Raw genomic sequence first — 19895 nt, forward strand, 5'->3', positions numbered from 1 at the left:
GCTGTTTAGTTAGTAGACACACTTTAAGTGCTGTTTAGTTTAGTAGACACACTTTAAGTGCTGTTTAGTTAGTAGACACACTTTAAGTGCTGTTTAGTTAGTAGACACACTTTAAGTGCTGTTTAGTTTAGTAGACACACTTTAAGTGCTGTTTAGTTAGTAGACACACTTTAAGTGCTGTTTAGTTAGTAGACACACTTTAAGTGCTGTTTAGTTTAGTAGACACACTTTAAGTGCTGTTTAGTTAGTAGACACACTTTAAGTGCTGTTTAGTTAGTAGACACACTTTAAGTGCTGTTTAGTTTAGTAGACACACTTTAAGTGCTGTTTAGTTAGTAGACACACTTTAAGTGCTGTTTAGTTAGTAGACACACTTTAAGTGCTGTTTAGTTAGTAGACACACTTTAAGTGCTGTTTAGTTAGTAGACACACTTTAAGTGCTGTTTAGTTAGTAGACACACTTTAAGTGCTGTTTAGTTAGTAGACACACTTTAAGTGCTGTTTAGTTAGTAGACACACTTTAAGTGCTGTTTAGTTTAGTAGACACACTTTAAGTGCTGTTTAGTTAGTAGACACACTTTAAGTGCTGTTTAGTTAGTAGACACACTTTAAGTGCTGTTTAGTTTAGTAGACACACTTTAAGTGCTGTTTAGTTAGTAGACACACTTTAAGTGCTGTTTAGTTAGTAGACACACTTTAAGTGCTGTTTAGTTTAGTAGACACACTTTAAGTGCTGTTTAGTTAGTAGACACACTTTAAGTGCTGTTTAGTTAGTAGACACACTTTAAGTGCTGTTTAGTTAGTAGACACACTTTAAGTGCTGTTTAGTTAGTAGACACACTTTAAGTGCTGTTTAGTTAGTAGACACACTTTAAGTGCTGTTTAGTTAGTAGACACACTTTAAGTGCTGTTTAGTTTAGTAGACACACTTTAAGTGCTGTTTAGTTAGTAGACACACTTTAAGTGCTGTTTAGTTAGTAGACACACTTTAAGTGCTGTTTAGTTAGTAGACACACTTTAAGTGCTGTTTAGTTAGTAGACACACTTTAAGTGCTGTTTAGTTAGTAGACACACTTTAAGTGCTGTTTAGTTAGTAGACACACTTTAAGTGCTGTTTAGTTTAGTAGACACACTTTAAGTGCTGTTTAGTTTAGTAGACACACTTTAAGTGCTGTTTAGTTAGTAGACACACTTTAAGTGCTGTTTAGTTAGTAGACACACTTTAAGTGCTGTTTAGTTAGTAGACACACTTTAAGTGCTGTTTAGTTAGTAGACACACTTTAAGTGCTGTTTAGTTAGTAGACACACTTTAAGTGCTGTTTAGTTAGTAGACACACTTTAAGTGCTGTTTAGTTAGTAGACACACTTTAAGTGCTGTTTAGTTAGTAGACACACTTTAAGGCCTTGTGCTGTTTAGTTAGTAGACACACTTTAAGGCCTTGTGCTGTTTAGTTAGTAGACACACTTTAAGTGCTGTTTAGTTAGTAGACACACTTTAAGTGCTGTTTAGTTAGTAGACACACTTTAAGTGCTGTTTAGTTTAGTAGACACACTTTAAGTGCTGTTTAGTTTAGTAGACACACTTTAAGTGCTGTTTAGTTAGTAGACACACTTTAAGTGCTGTTTAGTTAGTAGACACACTTTAAGTGCTGTTTAGTTAGTAGACACACTTTAAGTGCTGTTTAGTTTAGTAGACACACTTTAAGTGCTGTTTAGTTAGTAGACACACTTTAAGTGCTGTTTAGTTAGTAGACACACTTTAAGTGCTGTTTAGTTAGTAGACACACTTTAAGTGCTGTTTAGTTAGTAGACACACTTTAAGTGCTGTTTAGTTAGTAGACACACTTTAAGTGCTGTTTAGTTAGTAGACACACTTTAAGTGCTGTTTAGTTAGTAGACACACTTTAAGTGCTGTTTAGTTAGTAGACACACTTTAAGGCCTTGTGCTGTTTAGTTAGTAGACACACTTTAAGGCCTTGTGCTGTTTAGTTAGTAGACACACTTTAAGTGCTGTTTAGTTAGTAGACACACTTTAAGTGCTGTTTAGTTAGTAGACACACTTTAAGTGCTGTTTAGTTAGTAGACACACTTTAAGTGCTGTTTAGTTTAGTAGACACACTTTAAGTGCTGTTTAGTTAGTAGACACACTTTAAGTGCTGTTTAGTTAGTAGACACACTTTAAGTGCTGTTTAGTTAGTAGACACACTTTAAGTGCTGTTTAGTTAGTAGACACACTTTAAGTGCTGTTTAGTTAGTAGACACACTTTAAGTGCTGTTTAGTTAGTAGACACACTTTAAGTGCTGTTTAGTTAGTAGACACACTTTAAGGCCTTGTGCTGTTTAGTTAGTAGACACACTTTAAGGCCTTGTGCTGTTTAGTTAGTAGACACACTTTAAGTGCTGTTTAGTTAGTAGACACACTTTAAGTGCTGTTTAGTTAGTAGACACACTTTAAGGCCTTGTGCTGTTTAGTTAGTAGACACACTTTAAGTGCTGTTTAGTTAGTAGACACACTTTAAGTGCTGTTTAGTTAGTAGACACACTTTAAGTGCTGTTTAGTTAGTAGACACACTTTAAGTGCTGTTTAGTTAGTAGACACACTTTAAGGCCTTGTGCTGTTTAGTTAGTAGACACACTTTAAGTGCTGTTTAGTTAGTAGACACACTTTAAGTGCTGTTTAGTTAGTAGACACACTTTAAGTGCTGTTTAGTTAGTAGACACACTTTAAGGCCTTGTGCTGTTTAGTTAGTAGACACACTTTAAGGCCTTGTGCTGTTTAGTTAGTAGACACACTTTAAGTGCTGTTTAGTTAGTAGACACACTTTAAGTGCTGTTTAGTTAGTAGACACACTTTAAGTGCTGTTTAGTTAGTAGACACACTTTAAGGCCTTGTGCTGTTTAGTTAGTAGACACACTTTAAGGCCTTGTGCTGTTTAGTTAGTAGACACACTTTAAGTGCTGTTTAGTTAGTAGACACACTTTAAGTGCTGTTTAGTTAGTAGACACACTTTAAGTGCTGTTTAGTTAGTAGACACACTTTAAGGCCTTGTGCTGTTTAGTTAGTAGACACACTTTAAGGCCTTGTGCTGTTTAGTTAGTAGACACACTTTAAGTGCTGTTTAGTTAGTAGACACACTTTAAGTGCTGTTTAGTTAGTAGACACACTTTAAGTGCTGTTTAGTTAGTAGACACACTTTAAGTGCTGTTTAGTTAGTAGACACACTTTAAGGCCTTGTGCTGTTTAGTTAGTAGACACACTTTAAGGCCTTGTGCTGTTTAGTTAGTAGACACACTTTAAGGCAGGGTACTTCTTTTGCCTTGTGCTGTTTAGTTAGTAGACACACTTTAAGGCAGGGTACTTCTTTTGCCTTGTGCTGTTTAGTTAGTAGACACACTTTAAGGCAGGGTACTTCTTTTGCCTGGTGCTGTTTAGTTAGTAGACACACTTTAAGGCAGGGTACTTCTTTTTCCTTACACTTAAAAAGAGTAGAAAAAAATACCTTTAAAAAAAATCAATTACTCATTTACTCAGCTCATGGAGACTTGATTTCAATAATATTTGTTTTGTTTTTGTTGCATTCCTAAGCCACTAATTTGCTTATAATGAATGCATTTGGGTCTCCATCCGTAATCAACGGGGTCTACAAAGACGCATGCATGCGTCTTTGTCACACACGGGTGAACTTGGAGATCAAGGTCAGCTAAAAGTAGGCTACTTTTACTCCACTACATGATATGAAAACTTTAGTTACTAGTTACTTTGCAGATATAAATTATTTATATTATATTAAAAAAAGAAAACCTACATTAACCACTTTAGTCCTCTTTTATACCTTGACTATGACTTGTTGTGAGCTTGTAGATCTTTTATACCTTGACCATGACTTGTTGTGAGCTTGTAGATCTTTTATACCTTGACCATGACTTGTTGTGAGCTTGTAGATCGTCTATTTTCAAACATTCTGTACTTTTACTTTGGGTACTTCAAGTGTATTTACATGCGAATACTTTAATCAACTTTTACTCAAGTACAAATTGCATTTAAGATATTTACTCGTGAGTGATACTAATGAAAATTAGCTGATCATTTACTCTGCGATTGAAATTTTGTTTTTGATTATATTGTATATTATGTAACGGAGGTGATCCGAATCTCCCCACTTGGCTTCGAACCTAGGTCTCCCGCGCGAAAGTTCAATAGCTTAACCATTACTCCAAAGGGATATCCCTATGTATTGCTCCCACAGTTAGTACCAGAAAGATTCCCTAATCGGGAGATAAGCGACCGTCAGGTCGAAGCGTGATTTTAGGCCAAAATGTGTAGGAGCAGTGTCCAAAAATGTGTTTGAAAAAATCGTCCTGATGGTGGCGCTATATGGGACAGATCCATATTGATGACATGAGTGTAGAGCAAGTGTGTACCGATTTGTGTGATTTTAGGGCAACATTTGTAGGAGCAGTGTCCAAAAATGTGTTTTGCTAGAATCGGCCTCACCGTGGCGCTAGAAGAGGGGCATGTGAGAATCGATGGGTGGAGGTTGTGCTTTGGCAGGCAAGGAGTGTGTGTGCAAAATTTGGCATGGATTGCGGCAACGGTTGCAGAGATATGAGCAGGGCAAAAGTGTGACGTGTGACGTGTGACTGACGGACGGACGGACAGCCGGTGGAGGTTTTGATAGTAAATGCGACCTGACGGTCGCAACCAGCCATAAACCAGCAACAACAGCCCTACTAATGGGCTCAGCCCTGTTAGCACGACTGGTTGTGCGTTGGACTGGCGAAGGGGAGTCCAGGGTTCAATCCCCGCTTCAACGCATCACTACAATCTGGTGTTGTCGGCAGGATGAGGAGTGTGATATCCTCGCGTGAGGGACAGTTCCACGTCGTGTGTGGCGGTCCGCGGCGTGAAGTGTGAAGTGCGAGGGCGCGCTCCAAATATCAAGGGGGTGATTGTAGCCCCCACAGTTAGTACGCGCCCGGATGAGCTATCATTTCAATGCAAGTGCTCAGTGGTGTTTTGAAGCATGCGGAAGTAGCTAATCCAGGTGCATTCTAGGGGAAATTGGCCACTAGTGGCCAAAATGTTTGACGTCGAGACGTAATGACGTCACAAACGACGTCCACTGAATCCTATTGTACACCCCAGTGGCGCTCTCTAATGCTCCTGCATGTATGTTTCACCCCGCCTGAAATTCCAGCTTTAATGTTTACAAGCCGATCTGGGGGCTTGGCTCAGCCCTATTAGCACGACTGGTTGTGTGCGCATGTTGGACTGGCGAGTGGGTTGGTCAAAGAGAGCTGGCAACCCTCCCATTATCTAGCTTTTTATATCTGTGGGAGATACTAGACTTCTGAGCATTCGTGCTGGGGCTGCGACTCTCTCCGCCACACCCTATTTCAAGCTCACAACATAGTCAATGTACGAAATAGGACTATAAGTGTTTGTTTTTTTAATATAAAGAATGTATATCTGCAAGTAACTAGTAACTAAAGTTTTCAAATACATGTAGTGGAGTAAAAGCACAATATTTGACTCGTAGTGGATTGAGATTATTTGAGATGTAGTGGATTGATTGATTGATTGATTGATTGATTGATTGATTGATTGATTGATTGAAGACTTTATTGTCAGTTTGCATAGAAAAAGGTACAGTTTCATGACGGTACATTTCACTGGTACAAGGTCTACTAAAAGGAGATCCCAGAAAAGCACTTGGCTTATTTGCACAGGAAACCATTAAAGTATCTCATATAACATTGAATGACAGACGGATAGAACACAGTAGCCTACTATGCAGTAGATATAGTCAGGGGAGGAAAAAAAAGGAAAATAAAAAAAGCAGTGGAGTAGAAGTAAAAGTATTTGAAATTGGAAATACTCAAGTAAAGTACAAGTACCTCAACATCGTAGTTAAGTACAGTAACTAGTACTAGTAAATGTAATTATTTACTTCACACCACTGCAAGGAGCCCCAAATGGATTAAGCAATATCACTCAGATATTTTGTTTTTAATGCACGAAAAAAATAAATGTTTGAAAAAAATTATTATAATAACAATAATACTGACAAACAATTAAAAACAAAATGTAGGAAACCAAAAATTAAGGGACCCATAATACTGTTTCCGTGACCCAAAAATGGGTCCCATACAAATGGGCCACAGAAGCACAAGGCAAAAGGAGTACCCTATGCATGCCATGCACAGGGACAGGGTACTCATTTTGCCTTGTGCTGTGTCAAAATGTAGACATTAAAGTGTGTCTACATTTGACACAGCACAAGGCAAAATGAGTGAATGAAAATATTTAATATAGTAGATGTAATTGCCAATCATCCTGCCGAATCCAGGAGCATTGACAAGTCTTCCCAATGAGCGTGGACAATTTGGCGAGTTGAATCTTTGGCGACGTGACCGGTTACCAAATGAGTACCCTATGCCTTAGCTTAAAGTGTGTCTACTAGCCCACAGCACAAGGCAAATTTGGCGAGTTGATTTTTGGCGACGTGACCGGTTACCAAATGAGTACCCTATGCCTTAGCTTAAAGTGTGTCTACTAGCCCACAGCACAAGGCAAATTTGGCGAGTTGATTTTTGGCGACGTGACCGGTTACCAAATGAGTACCCTATGCCTTAGCTTAAAGTGTGTCTACTAGCCCACAGCACAAGGCAAATTTGGCGAGTTGATTTTTGGCGACGTGGCCGGTTACCAAATGAGTACCCTATGCCTTAGCTTAAAGTGTGTCTACTAGCCCACAGCACAAGGCAAATTTGGCGAGTTGATTTTTGGCGACGTGGCCGGTTACCAAATGAGTACCCTATGCCTTAGCTTAAAGTGTGTCTACTAGCCCACAGCACAAGGCAAATTTGGCGAGTTGATTTTTGGCGACGTGACCGGTTACCAAATGAGTACCCTATGCCTTAGCTTAAAGTGTGTCTACTAGCCCACAGCACAAGGCAAATTTGGCGAGTTGATTTTTGGCGACGTGGCCGGTTACCAAATGAGTACCCTATGCCTTAGCTTAAAGTGTGTCTACTAGCCCACAGCACAAGGCAAATTTGGCGAGTTGATTTTTGGCGACGTGGCCGGTTACCAAATGAGTACCCTATGCCTTAGCTTAAAGTGTGTCTACTAGCCCACAGCACAAGGCAAATTTGGCGAGTTGATTTTTGGCGACGTGGCCGGTTACCAAATGAGTACCCTATGCCTTAGCTTAAAGTGTGTCTACTAGCCCACAGCACAAGGCAAATTTGGCGAGTTGATTTTTGGCGACGTGGCCGGTTACCAAATGAGTACCCTATGCCTTAGCTTAAAGTGTGTCTACTAGCCCACAGCACAAGGCAAATTTGGCGAGTTGATTTTTGGCGACGTGGCCGGTTACCAAATGAGTACCCTATGCCTTAGCTTAAAGTGTGTCTACTAGCCCACAGCACAAGGCAAATTTGGCGAGTTGATTTTTGGCGACGTGGCCGGTTACCAAATGAGTACCCTATGCCTTAGCTTAAAGTGTGTCTACTAGCCCACAGCACAAGGCAAATTTGGCGAGTTGATTTTTGGCGACGTGGCCGGTTACCAAATGAGTACCCTATGCGGCCAAATTCCAATCTCCCCTAAACCCTGTTGACTGTTAACCCTATGCTGTTAACTCACGGACTTAGGTGACGTCAACATGGTAAGGGCTTGAGGGTACACCCCCCTAGTGGTGAGCATAGGAACTTCTGTGGACTCAGCTAGAGGGTGCAGCTCCAAAGGGAATGGAACAGCACTTTAGATCAGTGGTTCTCAACCTGTGGGTTGGGACCCCCTGGGGGTCCGCAAATTATTTTGAGGGGTCCCCAGATGATTATTAATGTGTGACATTGTTTTCTCAACAGTAAAAAAAAAAAAACAACATGAAGTTTATAGAGGGTATCTGCACATTTCTAATCTAAAGTGTCAAAAACATTGTCCAAATATATCAGAGGCAGAAATTGTGGAAATAGCAGATCTACATGCTCACAACACCTCGCAACGTTAGGCGCTGTGAGCATGTAGATCTGCTATTTTCCAGATAGAACCGTGCTATACAAAGCCCCCTGAACAGTTGATTATTTTGGGGGTTGTTGTCTGAAAAGGTTAAGAAAGAACCACTGCTAGATGAGTGTTTTATTCATGACACTTTACATCACATTTAAAAATCTTTACTGTCCTTATTTACAGTAATTGCTTTAAAGTGTGTGATTGTTGATTATTATTATAATAGGCTAGATACATTAATCTATTCATTTAAATTTCTGTTTATGGGTTATAATGTTATTCGTTTTAAATTGTATTTCCATATTCTGCATTTACCTTATATGGCTTATCATGTGCCCCCTTATTTTTAACTAAATATATAGGCTATCTTCCATCCTGTCTCCCTTTGAGAACAGTGAGAAAGCACTACTGCTTGCCTTGTTGACGTTCTAACCGCGATTCGTGACTCATCTCCACATTTAAATGATTGACATTTGGAGGATCCAGCTGATTCCCCTGGTAACGCTATGAACTGTGGGTAATTCCTTTGCCAAAGGCTGCAAATGTACGGACTTAAGGAAAGTCAACAAAAAGGGGCATTCCCGCACCCTCACAGACTTACCGATTTTACATTGGTACAACCCTCAAGCCCTTATGCCCCAACGTGAACGCGCACGTTGACTTTGGCTAAGTCCGTGAGTCAGCGAGTCAACGGTTTGGAATTTGGCCATCGTTTCTATTTCCCTTTACCAGACTGTATGCTGGGAGCATTTGACCAAATCGCGGAGGCAACAGTCTGGGCTAGTGATGGGCAATCCCGTTCATTTCAGTGAACGAATCACGTTCAAATTAATGATCCGTTCAAATGATTCGTTCAAATGATTTGTTCAAATGATTCGTTCATTTTCCGCGCATGCGCATGGAAGCGTGTGTCTCAAGAGCGGACCGCAGTCTCGCTGAAGTGCCAGGCTGAGGCTAGCAGCAGCAGCAGCACTGAGCACTGCCTCGTGCCCTTACTGCAGCTTATTAAAAGATCTCGCAGAGTTAAATAACAAAGTAAAGCACTGTAAAGAAATGGAAAACTGTCATATGACTGCTCAAATACATGAAAAGAACGACCCATATTGAACTACCGCATGCCATGGTCCTTTCACAGCTGACGAGTCGAACTTAATGTTTGTGATAGAGCTTGTGATGAAGAGTTGGGAGAGTGGAGACACAGAGGAGGAAGAAGCAGGCAGTCTAACGTTAACGTATGCATTGTTTGCATAGACCTATTCATTCGTCAGGTGAATGGTGATGATTTGACGACCATTAGCTGTCTATTGTCGTCATTGATCCTTTTCTTATGCGCCTCTAAGTTCTCTAACTGATTTCGCACCTCCAAATGAGGCTGGACATGAGTCCTTTAATCACATGATTAAAGGACGTGGCGTACGTGCTAATGGGTCTCTAACCGTCAAAGGGAATTCATTTGGAATTCAAATGGTAAATGAATCGCTGTCTGCTTTCGGGAGGCGGGGCGGGTGAATGAAAGAATGCACGAATGAACGACACATTTCAGGGATTTGAACGAATCGTTCATGAGTCAGGCTAAAGATTCGAAATCTTATGAACGAATCACTCATGAACGACTCATCACTAGTCTGGCCACGCGAGTCTACCCAGCATGCTATATGCATGTGTAGTGATACATGGAAGCGGGGATTGAACCCAGGACTCCCACTCGCCAGTCCAACGCACAACCAGTCGTGGTAATAGGACTGAGCCCGATTAGCAGGGCTGTTGTCGCTGGTTCATGGCTGGTACTAACTGTGGAGGCTACAATCACCCCCCTGATCTTTGTAGCACGCGCTTCACACTTCATGCCGCGGAACGCCGCACACGACGTGGACCTGTCCTTCACGCGAGGATACCACGCTCCTCATCCTGCCGACAACGCCAGATTGTAGTGATACGCGGAAGCGGGGATTGAACCCAGGACTCCCACTCGCCAGTCCAACCCACAACCAGTCGTGCTAATAGGGCTGAGCCCGATTAGCAGGGCTGTTGACGCTGGTTCATGGCTGGTACTAACTGTGGAGGCTACACATGCAGTATTTGTTTTTTAAAGGTATATTCAGTGATTGTATTTCATTCAAATAAAAATATAATTGGTACATTTTCCATTCATTCTCCTCACTAGAATGTGTGCTGACCATATAAGGACTTCCACCATGGCCCGTGTTACGAGTATAGCTAGATTCAGTTTTCAGAGGTGGCCAACCAGTCCTTGACCAATCAGGGTAGAGTATGGCCGTAGTTATGTTATGATGTTTAGTTATGATGGTCAAAATAAAAGTTTTGAGAACCACAGTCGCTCTGAATTAAGAACGTCTGCTAATTGCCTAGATTGTAAAATACTGAACTCATAAAATGCCAGTCTCGTAGTAAATCAGTATCATACATATCCTGAAGCTGGAGACGTAGGCCTACCGATATTCAGTGATTGGGTCTAATGATCAAAACGAGAACATTATAATGGTGTAAAAAATCTATAAAAAACTAAACATTTCCAAGAGTGGCGGAGAGAGTCGCAGCCCCAGCCTGAAGCCTCAAAAATCTAGTATCTGCCCTCATCCCATGGGGATATCCCTTTGGAGTGATGGTTAAGATATTGGACTTTCGTGTAGGAGACCCGGGTTCGAAGCTGGGTGGGGAGGTTCAGATCACCTCCGTTACACACGCTGTAAGGCCAGTAAGGGACAAGATGACCCCCGGCCACTTTCATTATCACTGAATACACCTTTAAAGAATATAATAGTTTTTTATAAGCTTGTGTATTATTTATTCACGTGTTTTATTAACACCACAGATACAGTGTTGCAACAGTAATAATGATAAACCGTGTAAAATGCATAAACGTGTCAGCACCGTGACTGAGCATGATGTTGCGATGAGTATATTCTCAGCACACAACTTTACATGTGTTTACCGTATTCTTCACGTGATAATGGCCTAATGTCTGCATCTGATCAATGTAGACATTACTCATTATCCTATTTTATGAGGGCCCTCACTTTCACAAGAGGTTTTCTTTTAGAGGGCTTACTATGTTTATGTTAGAAAAAGAGTTATGCGATTTAATTAAAGAGCGATCTGCAATGATGGACAAATAATTCAGGTTGAGGTTATTTTCTTCTTGTAAAAAGTATACCTCCCCATAATCAGATATATTATTCACGCACAGTGAATGTCTGAAAGACAATTCGTAAAAAGATGGTATATGCATGAAATTATACTTGAATTACCAAAAGTAAAAGTACAGAATGTTTGAAAATAGCTCACAACGCGTCATAGTCAAGGTATAAAATGGGACTAAAGTGATTCATGTAGGCCTATGTTTTGTAGTGGAGTAAAAGTATCCTACTTTTAGCTGACCTTGTACCTGTGTACTGTCATGAAACAACTGTACCCTTTCCCAGACCCGTGGCCAGCCAAATCAGCGCTCTCTGCCAGCTTTCTCGAATGGCGGTCGCTTATACCGCTTATACCAAGCCACGGTGTTGGCGGTACAACCATATCTAGCTAAGGTCTGGCTAAGCCTTGGACTAGCACGGAGAATAAGGAGACCAAACTCACTGCTTGGGGTTCACATCCCGACTGGCGTAACTGATGAGTGGCACAGCCGTGAACACTTTATTGAAAGCATCATTGTCACACACACCCACATTGATTAAGATTGACAGGCATTAAGATGACGTCATAAAGAAAGAGCATTCAAGATACCCACAGTGTTCATAATAGTTCAACACACGGCACTGCCCTTTCCTATGCAAACTTCTAATATTCTTCAATCAATCAATGAAAACACTGTAAGTCTACCACAGCTTACATGGTATCATATCACTGCTGTTTTAAAATGGTGTATGGCAGATCTACTTTAGTGTCACACTGTTGTATCTTGTATGAAAGGGAATTAAGTGTGTGGGTTTGCATGTGAGGAAGTGACAGTGTTGGGGTCTGTTAAAATGTCGCAATTTGAGGAACTGTAAATTGTCATGAACCACGTGACGTGCAACAGAACTGAATCCACAAACTGTGCCGACCTGCAACTGCGGTGAATTCAGACCGGTGTTCACTGTTCAGTGACATGCAAAGACAGACGGACAGACAGAGAGACGGCAAACATCATGACGGGAGTACCGAGACTCTTGGGACAAAGTGAGACAGGACTAGTGGAGACAGACTGACCAACAGGTTACCTTGGAGAAGCAGAACCTTTCCTTACCCTGACCCTCGGAGCAGCTTCATCTATACCTGCCTCCATACGGCTCCTCCACATGTAAGATAAGATTGCCTCTGTTCAAATAGGCTAGTCTCGTGAGACATTGGCTCACCAGTAATTTGCACCATTATTTAGTGTCTCACCCTGTGGAGACTTGAATTCATGTTTTTTGTCGTATTCCCAAGCAAATAATTTGAGGAGACTTTTTATGTCTCCATAGGGAACAAACCATGCTCTCTGTGTCTCCATAGGGAACAAAGCAGGCCCTTTGTGTCTCCATAGGGAACAAAGCAGGCTCTTTGTGTCTCCATAGGGAACCACATGCTGCTCATCAAATTATTGGTTTAGGAATGAGACAAAAACTAAAATATTCATGAATCCATGTAGTCGGGGGCCCCAGGGATATTTTGGTTCAGATTCTCGCAAATTCACCAAATTTTGCACTAGTCGGGGATCCACATGCCCAAAAGCTCAAGGAATAGGGTTGAACCTGTGATGTTCTGCCGCACTTTTTATTTCTGTTTTATCTATTAGTTTGGTCATTAAGGTCCACAGAATGAGAGGCCTGCTCTGCCGGAAATATCGCGAAAAAAAGTTATGGCCATATTCACTGTCCCATTGACTCCACTACACAGGAAAGGAAATATATTATAAAAAAGAAAACATCTGCTTTAAATAGCATGTAAGGGGTCAAACTGGAGGGGTTTCATGATTCTGAATCCATTGCAAGCATTTGTTTTGCACAAAAAACATTCCTTGGGCTAGAAAACGAACCAAAAAGTGTGAAAAGTGATGACTCATCACTGTGATGACTGTGAAAAGTGATGACTCATCACTTTTCACACTTTTGTTAGTTCGTTTTCTAGCCCAAGGAATGTTTTTTGTGCAAAACAAATGCTTGCAATGGATTCAGAATCATGAAAACCCTCCAGTTTGACCCCTCACATGCTACTTAGAGCAGATTTTTTCTTTTTAATAATATATTTCCATTCCTGTGTAGTGGAGTCAATGGGACAGTGAATATACAAATGGCCATAACCTTTTTTCGCGATGTTTCCGTCAGAGCAGGCCTCTCATTCTGTGGACCTTAATGACCAAACTAATAGATAAAACAGAAATAAAAAGTGCGGCAGAACATCACAGGTACTCTCCCATTTTGAGGGACTGGATCCCCGGCTACACAGATGTTGTCCATAACATACTTAATCATTTTAAGATGGGTGCCAAGATGGGCACCCCATGGTACTGCCGTATTGCGCAATCCAATTGGGCTCCCATTGACTTTCTACACAGGAGGAAAATACCCAGAAATTTTTTTTTCTGGGTATTTAAGGAGGATCTGAGGGGTCTAACTAGGGGTTTGTCATGATGCTGAATCCATTGCAGGCATTTGTTTTGCACAAAAAACATTCTGTGGGCTAGAAATGGTCTCAGAAAACAATACACGTATGGGTGAGTATTCGTGTTAGTCGGAGGCCTTAGGTTTTTTTTTCTTGTGCTAATCAGTCTAAAAGTTCAAAATTTTGCACAGATGTAGCTCAGGGCATGCTCTAATGATTTAGCTAGGGCGCCCGAGTCTGCGACATTCGGGGTCGCCACAGCGGCCAAATCAAGTTGGGCTCCCATCGACTTTAGTGATGAAAAGTGATGAGTCATCACTTTTCAGAGTTTTTTGGGTGCTGTGGCGACCCCGAATGTCGCAGACTCGGGCACCCTAGCTAAATAATTAGAGCATGCCCTGAGCTACATGTGCAAAATTTTGAACTTTTAGACTGATTAGCACGAGAAAAAAAAAACCCTAAGGCCTCCGACTAACATGAATACTCATACGTGTATTGTTTTCTGAGACCATTTCTAGCCCACGGAAAGTTTTTTGTGCAAAACAAATGCCTGCAATGGATTCAGCATCATGACAAACCCCTAGTTAGACCCCTCAGATCCTCCTTAAATACCCAGAAAAAAAATCTTTTTCTGGGTATTTTCCTCCTGTATAGAAAGTCAATGGGAGCCCAATTCGATTGCGCAATACGGCAGTACCATGGGGTGCCCATCTTGGCACCCATCTTAAAATGATTAAGTATGTTATGGACAACATCTGTGCCAAATTTGGCGAATTTGCGAGAATCTGAACCAAACGGTCCTTGTATTGCCTTGGGGCCCCCGACTAATGGGGTGAGTAATCAATACTAATAGAAGGAAAAAAAAAATATATATATATATATATATCCACGAGTTTCCAACGCCCCATAGTGCATTGCGCAGACGTCTGCACCGAGCTTCCACCGCCGATTTACAAGCTCACAACGGGTTGCATCTGCGATGCGACGTGAGCTTGTATGTCTGCTGTTAAACCCGGAAGTTTGGTCCTGATAGTCTCCAGTAAACTCCCGGGGAAACTTGTGGATATATATATATATATATATATATATATATATACTTCTGTCCATGTACAGTGTACATTTAGGCCACTCTATATGTATTGTTTTGTTTTAGTTTTATTTAACCTTTATTTAACCAGGCAAACGGAATTAAGAATATATTCTGTGTACGTGGCATTAGGGGATAGTTCACCCAATATCAATCAACAGTGAATATAATATACTTTGTAATATTGTTATAAGTAGATGTACAGGATTCAATGACAGAGGGTTTTTATAGTTTAGTATTCTTTTTTTTTTTTTTTTTTAAGTATTAATTGTATGTATGAATTACTATGACCCTTCTTGATTCTTGATTGGTTATTTTGATTAAAGATCGTTGAATCCGCTGTCTGGGACACAAACGACAAGGACATGAGTGACGAGGAAGAGGGGAGTCACACCGAGACGCGAAATGAAGAGCGACAGGTGGGCATAGACATGAAGGGTAACCAGGTGGGCATAGACATGAAGGGCACCAAGGTGGTCGTAGTGGAAATGAAGAGTAACCAGATCGCTCACCCCAAAAAATGCTCACCCTTCACTGCCGACCTAACGCCGACCTCTCGGTGTGGCGGTTCTTATATTATTTTATTTGTTTTACTGAGAATAAGGTTAGAAAGAAAAAAAAACATCAGGGTTAGGCACCATTTTACTGAGGTTAAGATGAGGAATTAACTGGTTAGGCATAGTTTACAGAGGTTATACATTTAGGAATACCAGGCAGAGACCGTTCTACAAGAGTACTGTATATAAGAGTATATATTCAAAAGAACCAATAATGATATCGGGGGAAAGGATGCAAATGTGTGTGGCATGTCAGGCAGGAATGTGCGGGTTGAGTTTTTGTATGCAGGTGAATTCACAATGAAGGCATCATTTAGGTTTAGGTTTAGGATATGACATAACATCCTCTCTCCACACACTTCTTTAACCCAGTGGTTCTCAACCTGTGGGTCAGGAGGACCCCCAGGGGGGTCCGCAAATTATTTTGGGAGGTCCCCAGATGTGTGAATGTGCAATGTTGTTTTCTCACTCAACAGTAAACAAACCAACATTGAGTTTAAGTGTATAGATAGAGGGTATCTACATTTCTAAAGTGACAATTTAAAGGGGCCTATATATATATATATATATATATATATATATATATATATATATATATATATAATATAAATATTGGTCCATAATACGGTTTTATACAGGTTTTTGCCTAAACAACCACTCAGATATTGAAATTTCATGTTCTGTCTGTCTTTAATTCCAAGCTATACAGATGCAATACCAAAATGCCCTTTGTTGGCAACGTTCGCTGTCTTTTGAATAAAATTGGAACGATACAGAAAAGATACCATGGCACCATGCTAATCTTTTCTGTATCGTTCCAGTTTTAGCATGGCACCATGCTAATCTTCTCTGTATAGTTCCAATTTTAGCACCACTTTAGGTCATGGTTCCACCTCATATATATAGTCTCAATGGAATATAGCCTCCCAAAAAGTACTGCCCCCTTCTTGAGGGGGCCCAATAGGAAAGCCACATGTGACATAGAATGGGGACGATACCGTTCAGACAGGGCCATTCAGAAGGGCTCTATTATGATCCAGGTCTTATGCCTTATGCCTTAACTTCTTTGCCTTTTTTACTATATATACATATATTTTTTTTATATTTCAAATAGCTGATCTGCAAGCTCACAACGTGCAGATGTAGATCAGCATTTGAAGTATTTAAAAATGTTTTTCAGAATAGTAAAAAAAGGCAAAGAAGTTAAGGCATAAGGCATAAGACCTGGATCATAACAGAGCCCTAGAGTTAATGAATTGCTTTTTGGGGGGCTGGAAGAGACACTGGGAAGACCAAAGATCTAGATTGTAGATCAGCTATTTTCACAATAGAACCATGTTATACAAAATGTAATGCCTCAACTCTAAAGACTATCATAGTCCAGGGTGAAGAGCTATCACCTCAGCGTGGTGTAGTTTTTCAGCTATCACCTAAAAATAAAGACAAAGCATAGGTGATAGCTAGGAAACTACAACACGGCGAGGTGATAGCTCTACCCTGGACTATGACAGAGGCTTTAGTGCTCACCAGGATGAGGTGTCCCCAGTTAAAATATGATTATTATGAGTCATTAATATGAGTCGTGGCCTGAAAAGGTTGAGGACCACTGAATATCCCTGCAATGCTTTTCAATGGGAATGGAGCATTTTTATATTTTATTTTTACAGAAATCCACAAATGGCAGCAAACCGCTCCATTCCCATTGAAAAGCATTGAAGAAACCACCCTCCTAGGTAGAATAAAAGTGTGATGTGACCGTGCCTTGAGACCTGAGGCCAATTCTAAAACGCCTTCTTAATCCTACCTATGGTTTTAGAAAAACTGTTACCCTTCAGCATTCAACTGTAAAATTGGAAAAGTAGCAGATCAACAAGCTCGCTGCGACGCGTTTCGAGCTTGTGGACGTGGTCATGGATGGATTAACCCCTGCAAGGGCCAATGATTTTTTTTAGGGCCCCCCACCCTCCACCATAACCCCCCCTCCCTCCCGACGCACACTACCCAGCTCGGATTTTAAGCCATGATGATCATCTGTGGGCCAAGAAAGCACCTGTAGACAACAGAGGAGGGGCCCACACATTCGATTTTTAATTAACGTATACATTTAATTTGAGTAAATTGTCAATGACCACGCGGCCCAGTTCCCCCAAGGGCCCCTGAGAGCCAAGGGCCCCTGGCAACGGCCCCACCGGCCCAATGGTTAATAGAGCCCTGGACGTGGTGCTTTTGATGCTTTTGCGTGACGCTGTAGTGTGATCAAGCTCAAATGTTCTAAAACCCTCCAGTTATATGAAGTTACCCCTGGGATATATCCTATGAATGAGATGAAAAGTCATGATTGCAGAGTGCTGATAATAATACAGCATAACCTGTGTAAAAATGTTTTCAGAGTTGGATACCAATCCTCATCAAGAAAAGAGAGTGCACGACCTTTGTAGAAGATTCTTCCAGGTAAACAATACCTCCCTTGTAAAAAATGTATTATGTATAGCAGGGGTGCCCAAAAGGTAGATCGTGATCTACCAGTATCACCAAGGGTGTGTAGGTAGACCACATGACATGCCTCTAAAAATATATAATTAAAATATAAAAAAAATAATATATGTCAATATGACATCAAGAAGGGCCTGTCTGCTCCCTTCATGGCTTCTAAAGTAGGCAAACCTCCAATGCAATACTTTGTTGAAGAGTCAGTAGCATTACAAAGAACCCCAAAACCTACCACTTCCATACAGAATGGGATGAAGACATTTCCCACAGTATTTCCAATTTATTTCCCCCTTACAGTAAGTGTGTTTGTCTAAAATGTAACGCCAGTGCTGCTATTCCAAAGCCTCCCTCAGGCCCTCAGCTAAAACATGTTGGATGGGTAGATCATGTTGAGCTAGTCATTTTAAAAGTAGATCTCATGTCTAAAAAGTGTGGGCACCCCTGATGTATAGCCTATACGAGACAATTAAGTCAAGTCGCTGAAAATGTACATATAACGTGGTTGTGTTTTCGGAGCTGATCAGAATGATGATTTTGATAACTGACAGGCTGTCTAGTTCACTGTTTCTCAAACGGACCCATTTGTGGGCTGTTTGCTATTTAGCAGTTCATGCTGCAGAGAGACAAAATCTGAGGCCAAGTTTAAGCTAAGTTATTTTAATTGCCACACAACCAGTTTGGTGGCATTTACTTTCAATACAGAAATGTGTTGCAGCTCTGACAAAACAAGGATCAAGACATAAATACATGAAGACATTTACACCATTCCCACTATCTACAATAAAAAAAACATGGAAACAAGAAAACCAGACAAACAGCCATTTGGTTAATGTGAGGGGAGAGAGGGAGTGGGCTACGATTACTGAGGGAGTTCAGAGTTGGCACTGCCACATGAATTGAAGAGGAACAACATGCATGCATCTGCTATTTTCACATAGTTTTTGTCCTGGGGAGACATCAAATTTCACTTTTTCGGGGGGGTCTCGAGCTAAGAGGTTTGGGAGCCACTGGTCTAGCTGAAGTACTACCACCACCCTGTCGTCTCACGCAGTAACGGCACGCGATGCCAGTGTGGGCGTCTGTGGGACGAGCACGTGTCTCCGGACGGGTCCTTCAACACGGCCATGGTCTCCCAGTGGGACATCGCCCAGCACTCCTCTGAACGTCCCACCGACGCCTTCGGAGAGCTGCAGTTTGCGGCAGGCAGCTGCCCCAGTCATGTAAGTGTCTGTCTGTCTGTCTGTCTGTCTGTCTGTCTGTCTGTCTGTCTGTCTGTCTGTCTGTCTGACTGACTGACTGACTGACTGACTGACTGACTGACTGAATCTGACTCTCTGTGGTTCATGGTGCTTCCATAATCAATTTCAAATCATCCATTTGAGATACAATATTTATTTGTAATGTATTGCATAGTACTTTAAGGTTACTTTAAGAATTTAAAACTCAAACCAAGGTGTTTATTTTCCCCCTCTTTTCTTTTTCCTACATTAGACCAGGACAGAATGAGAACAATGCACATACCGGTATGCACATACATACACATGCACGCGCGCACACTCCAAGACTGGACTTGGATATCAGCGATTCAACTTTCAACCCTGTTTTCCCTGAATTTTAGATCAAGCTGAAGACAAGCATCTTTATACTGCTTAAATGCTGGATGCAACATATTATTTGTGGGTTGTTGAAGACTAAATGAGGCTAAATGTGACAAGAAATGTACAGACGGATTACCACACACTTACATCCTGTTATGAAGAGACACACATGGGGGAATTTTGGCTGAAATGGAAAAACAACAAATGCAGAAGTAACTTGGTCACTCAGGAGACAGCAGTTATGAGGAATAATCAGGGGTTATATAATGAGATTACAATTAATCAAGCCTTATAATTTTAATCATTGTCTGAATAATGTCTTATAATAGTAATTAGCACGTTATCATTTACATTATAACTTTTTGTAGAATCATTCATGTTATTAAGGTATCTTTGTGGTGTTATTATGGTCACTTTCTCACTGTTTCCTGTCTGGGAACGGAGCCAGCTCTTTCTCTGTACCACGTGCTAGCCGATGTCGTATTGTTTCACGTCCTGTCTAACAGAGAGGAGAAGGGAGGTGGAGAGCAGACAATAGCAAACAATGTCAAAGATCAACT

General features: G+C 41.1%; 1 protein-coding gene across 1 annotated transcript in view; it reads left to right on the top strand.

Moving 5' to 3' along the window:
* Nucleotides 1–15055: 15055 nt before the first annotated feature.
* Nucleotides 15056–19895, top strand: part of LOC308302678 (transient receptor potential cation channel subfamily M member 4-like) — a gene marked incomplete at both ends in the record, with an annotated part of 37936 nt that continues 33096 nt past the window's right edge. The window contains 2 exons of the mRNA XM_080746965.1: nucleotides 15056–15249; nucleotides 18789–18957. Of these exons, the coding sequence (XP_080603091.1) occupies nucleotides 15056–15249; nucleotides 18789–18957 (363 nt within the window). The remainder of the gene's footprint in view (nucleotides 15250–18788; nucleotides 18958–19895) is intronic.

The sequence above is a fragment of the Nannobrachium achirus genome (genome assembly GCF_963921795.1).
Source record: "Nannobrachium achirus genome assembly, chromosome: 18".
NCBI classification, from domain to species: Eukaryota; Metazoa; Chordata; class Actinopteri; order Myctophiformes; family Myctophidae; genus Nannobrachium; species Nannobrachium achirus.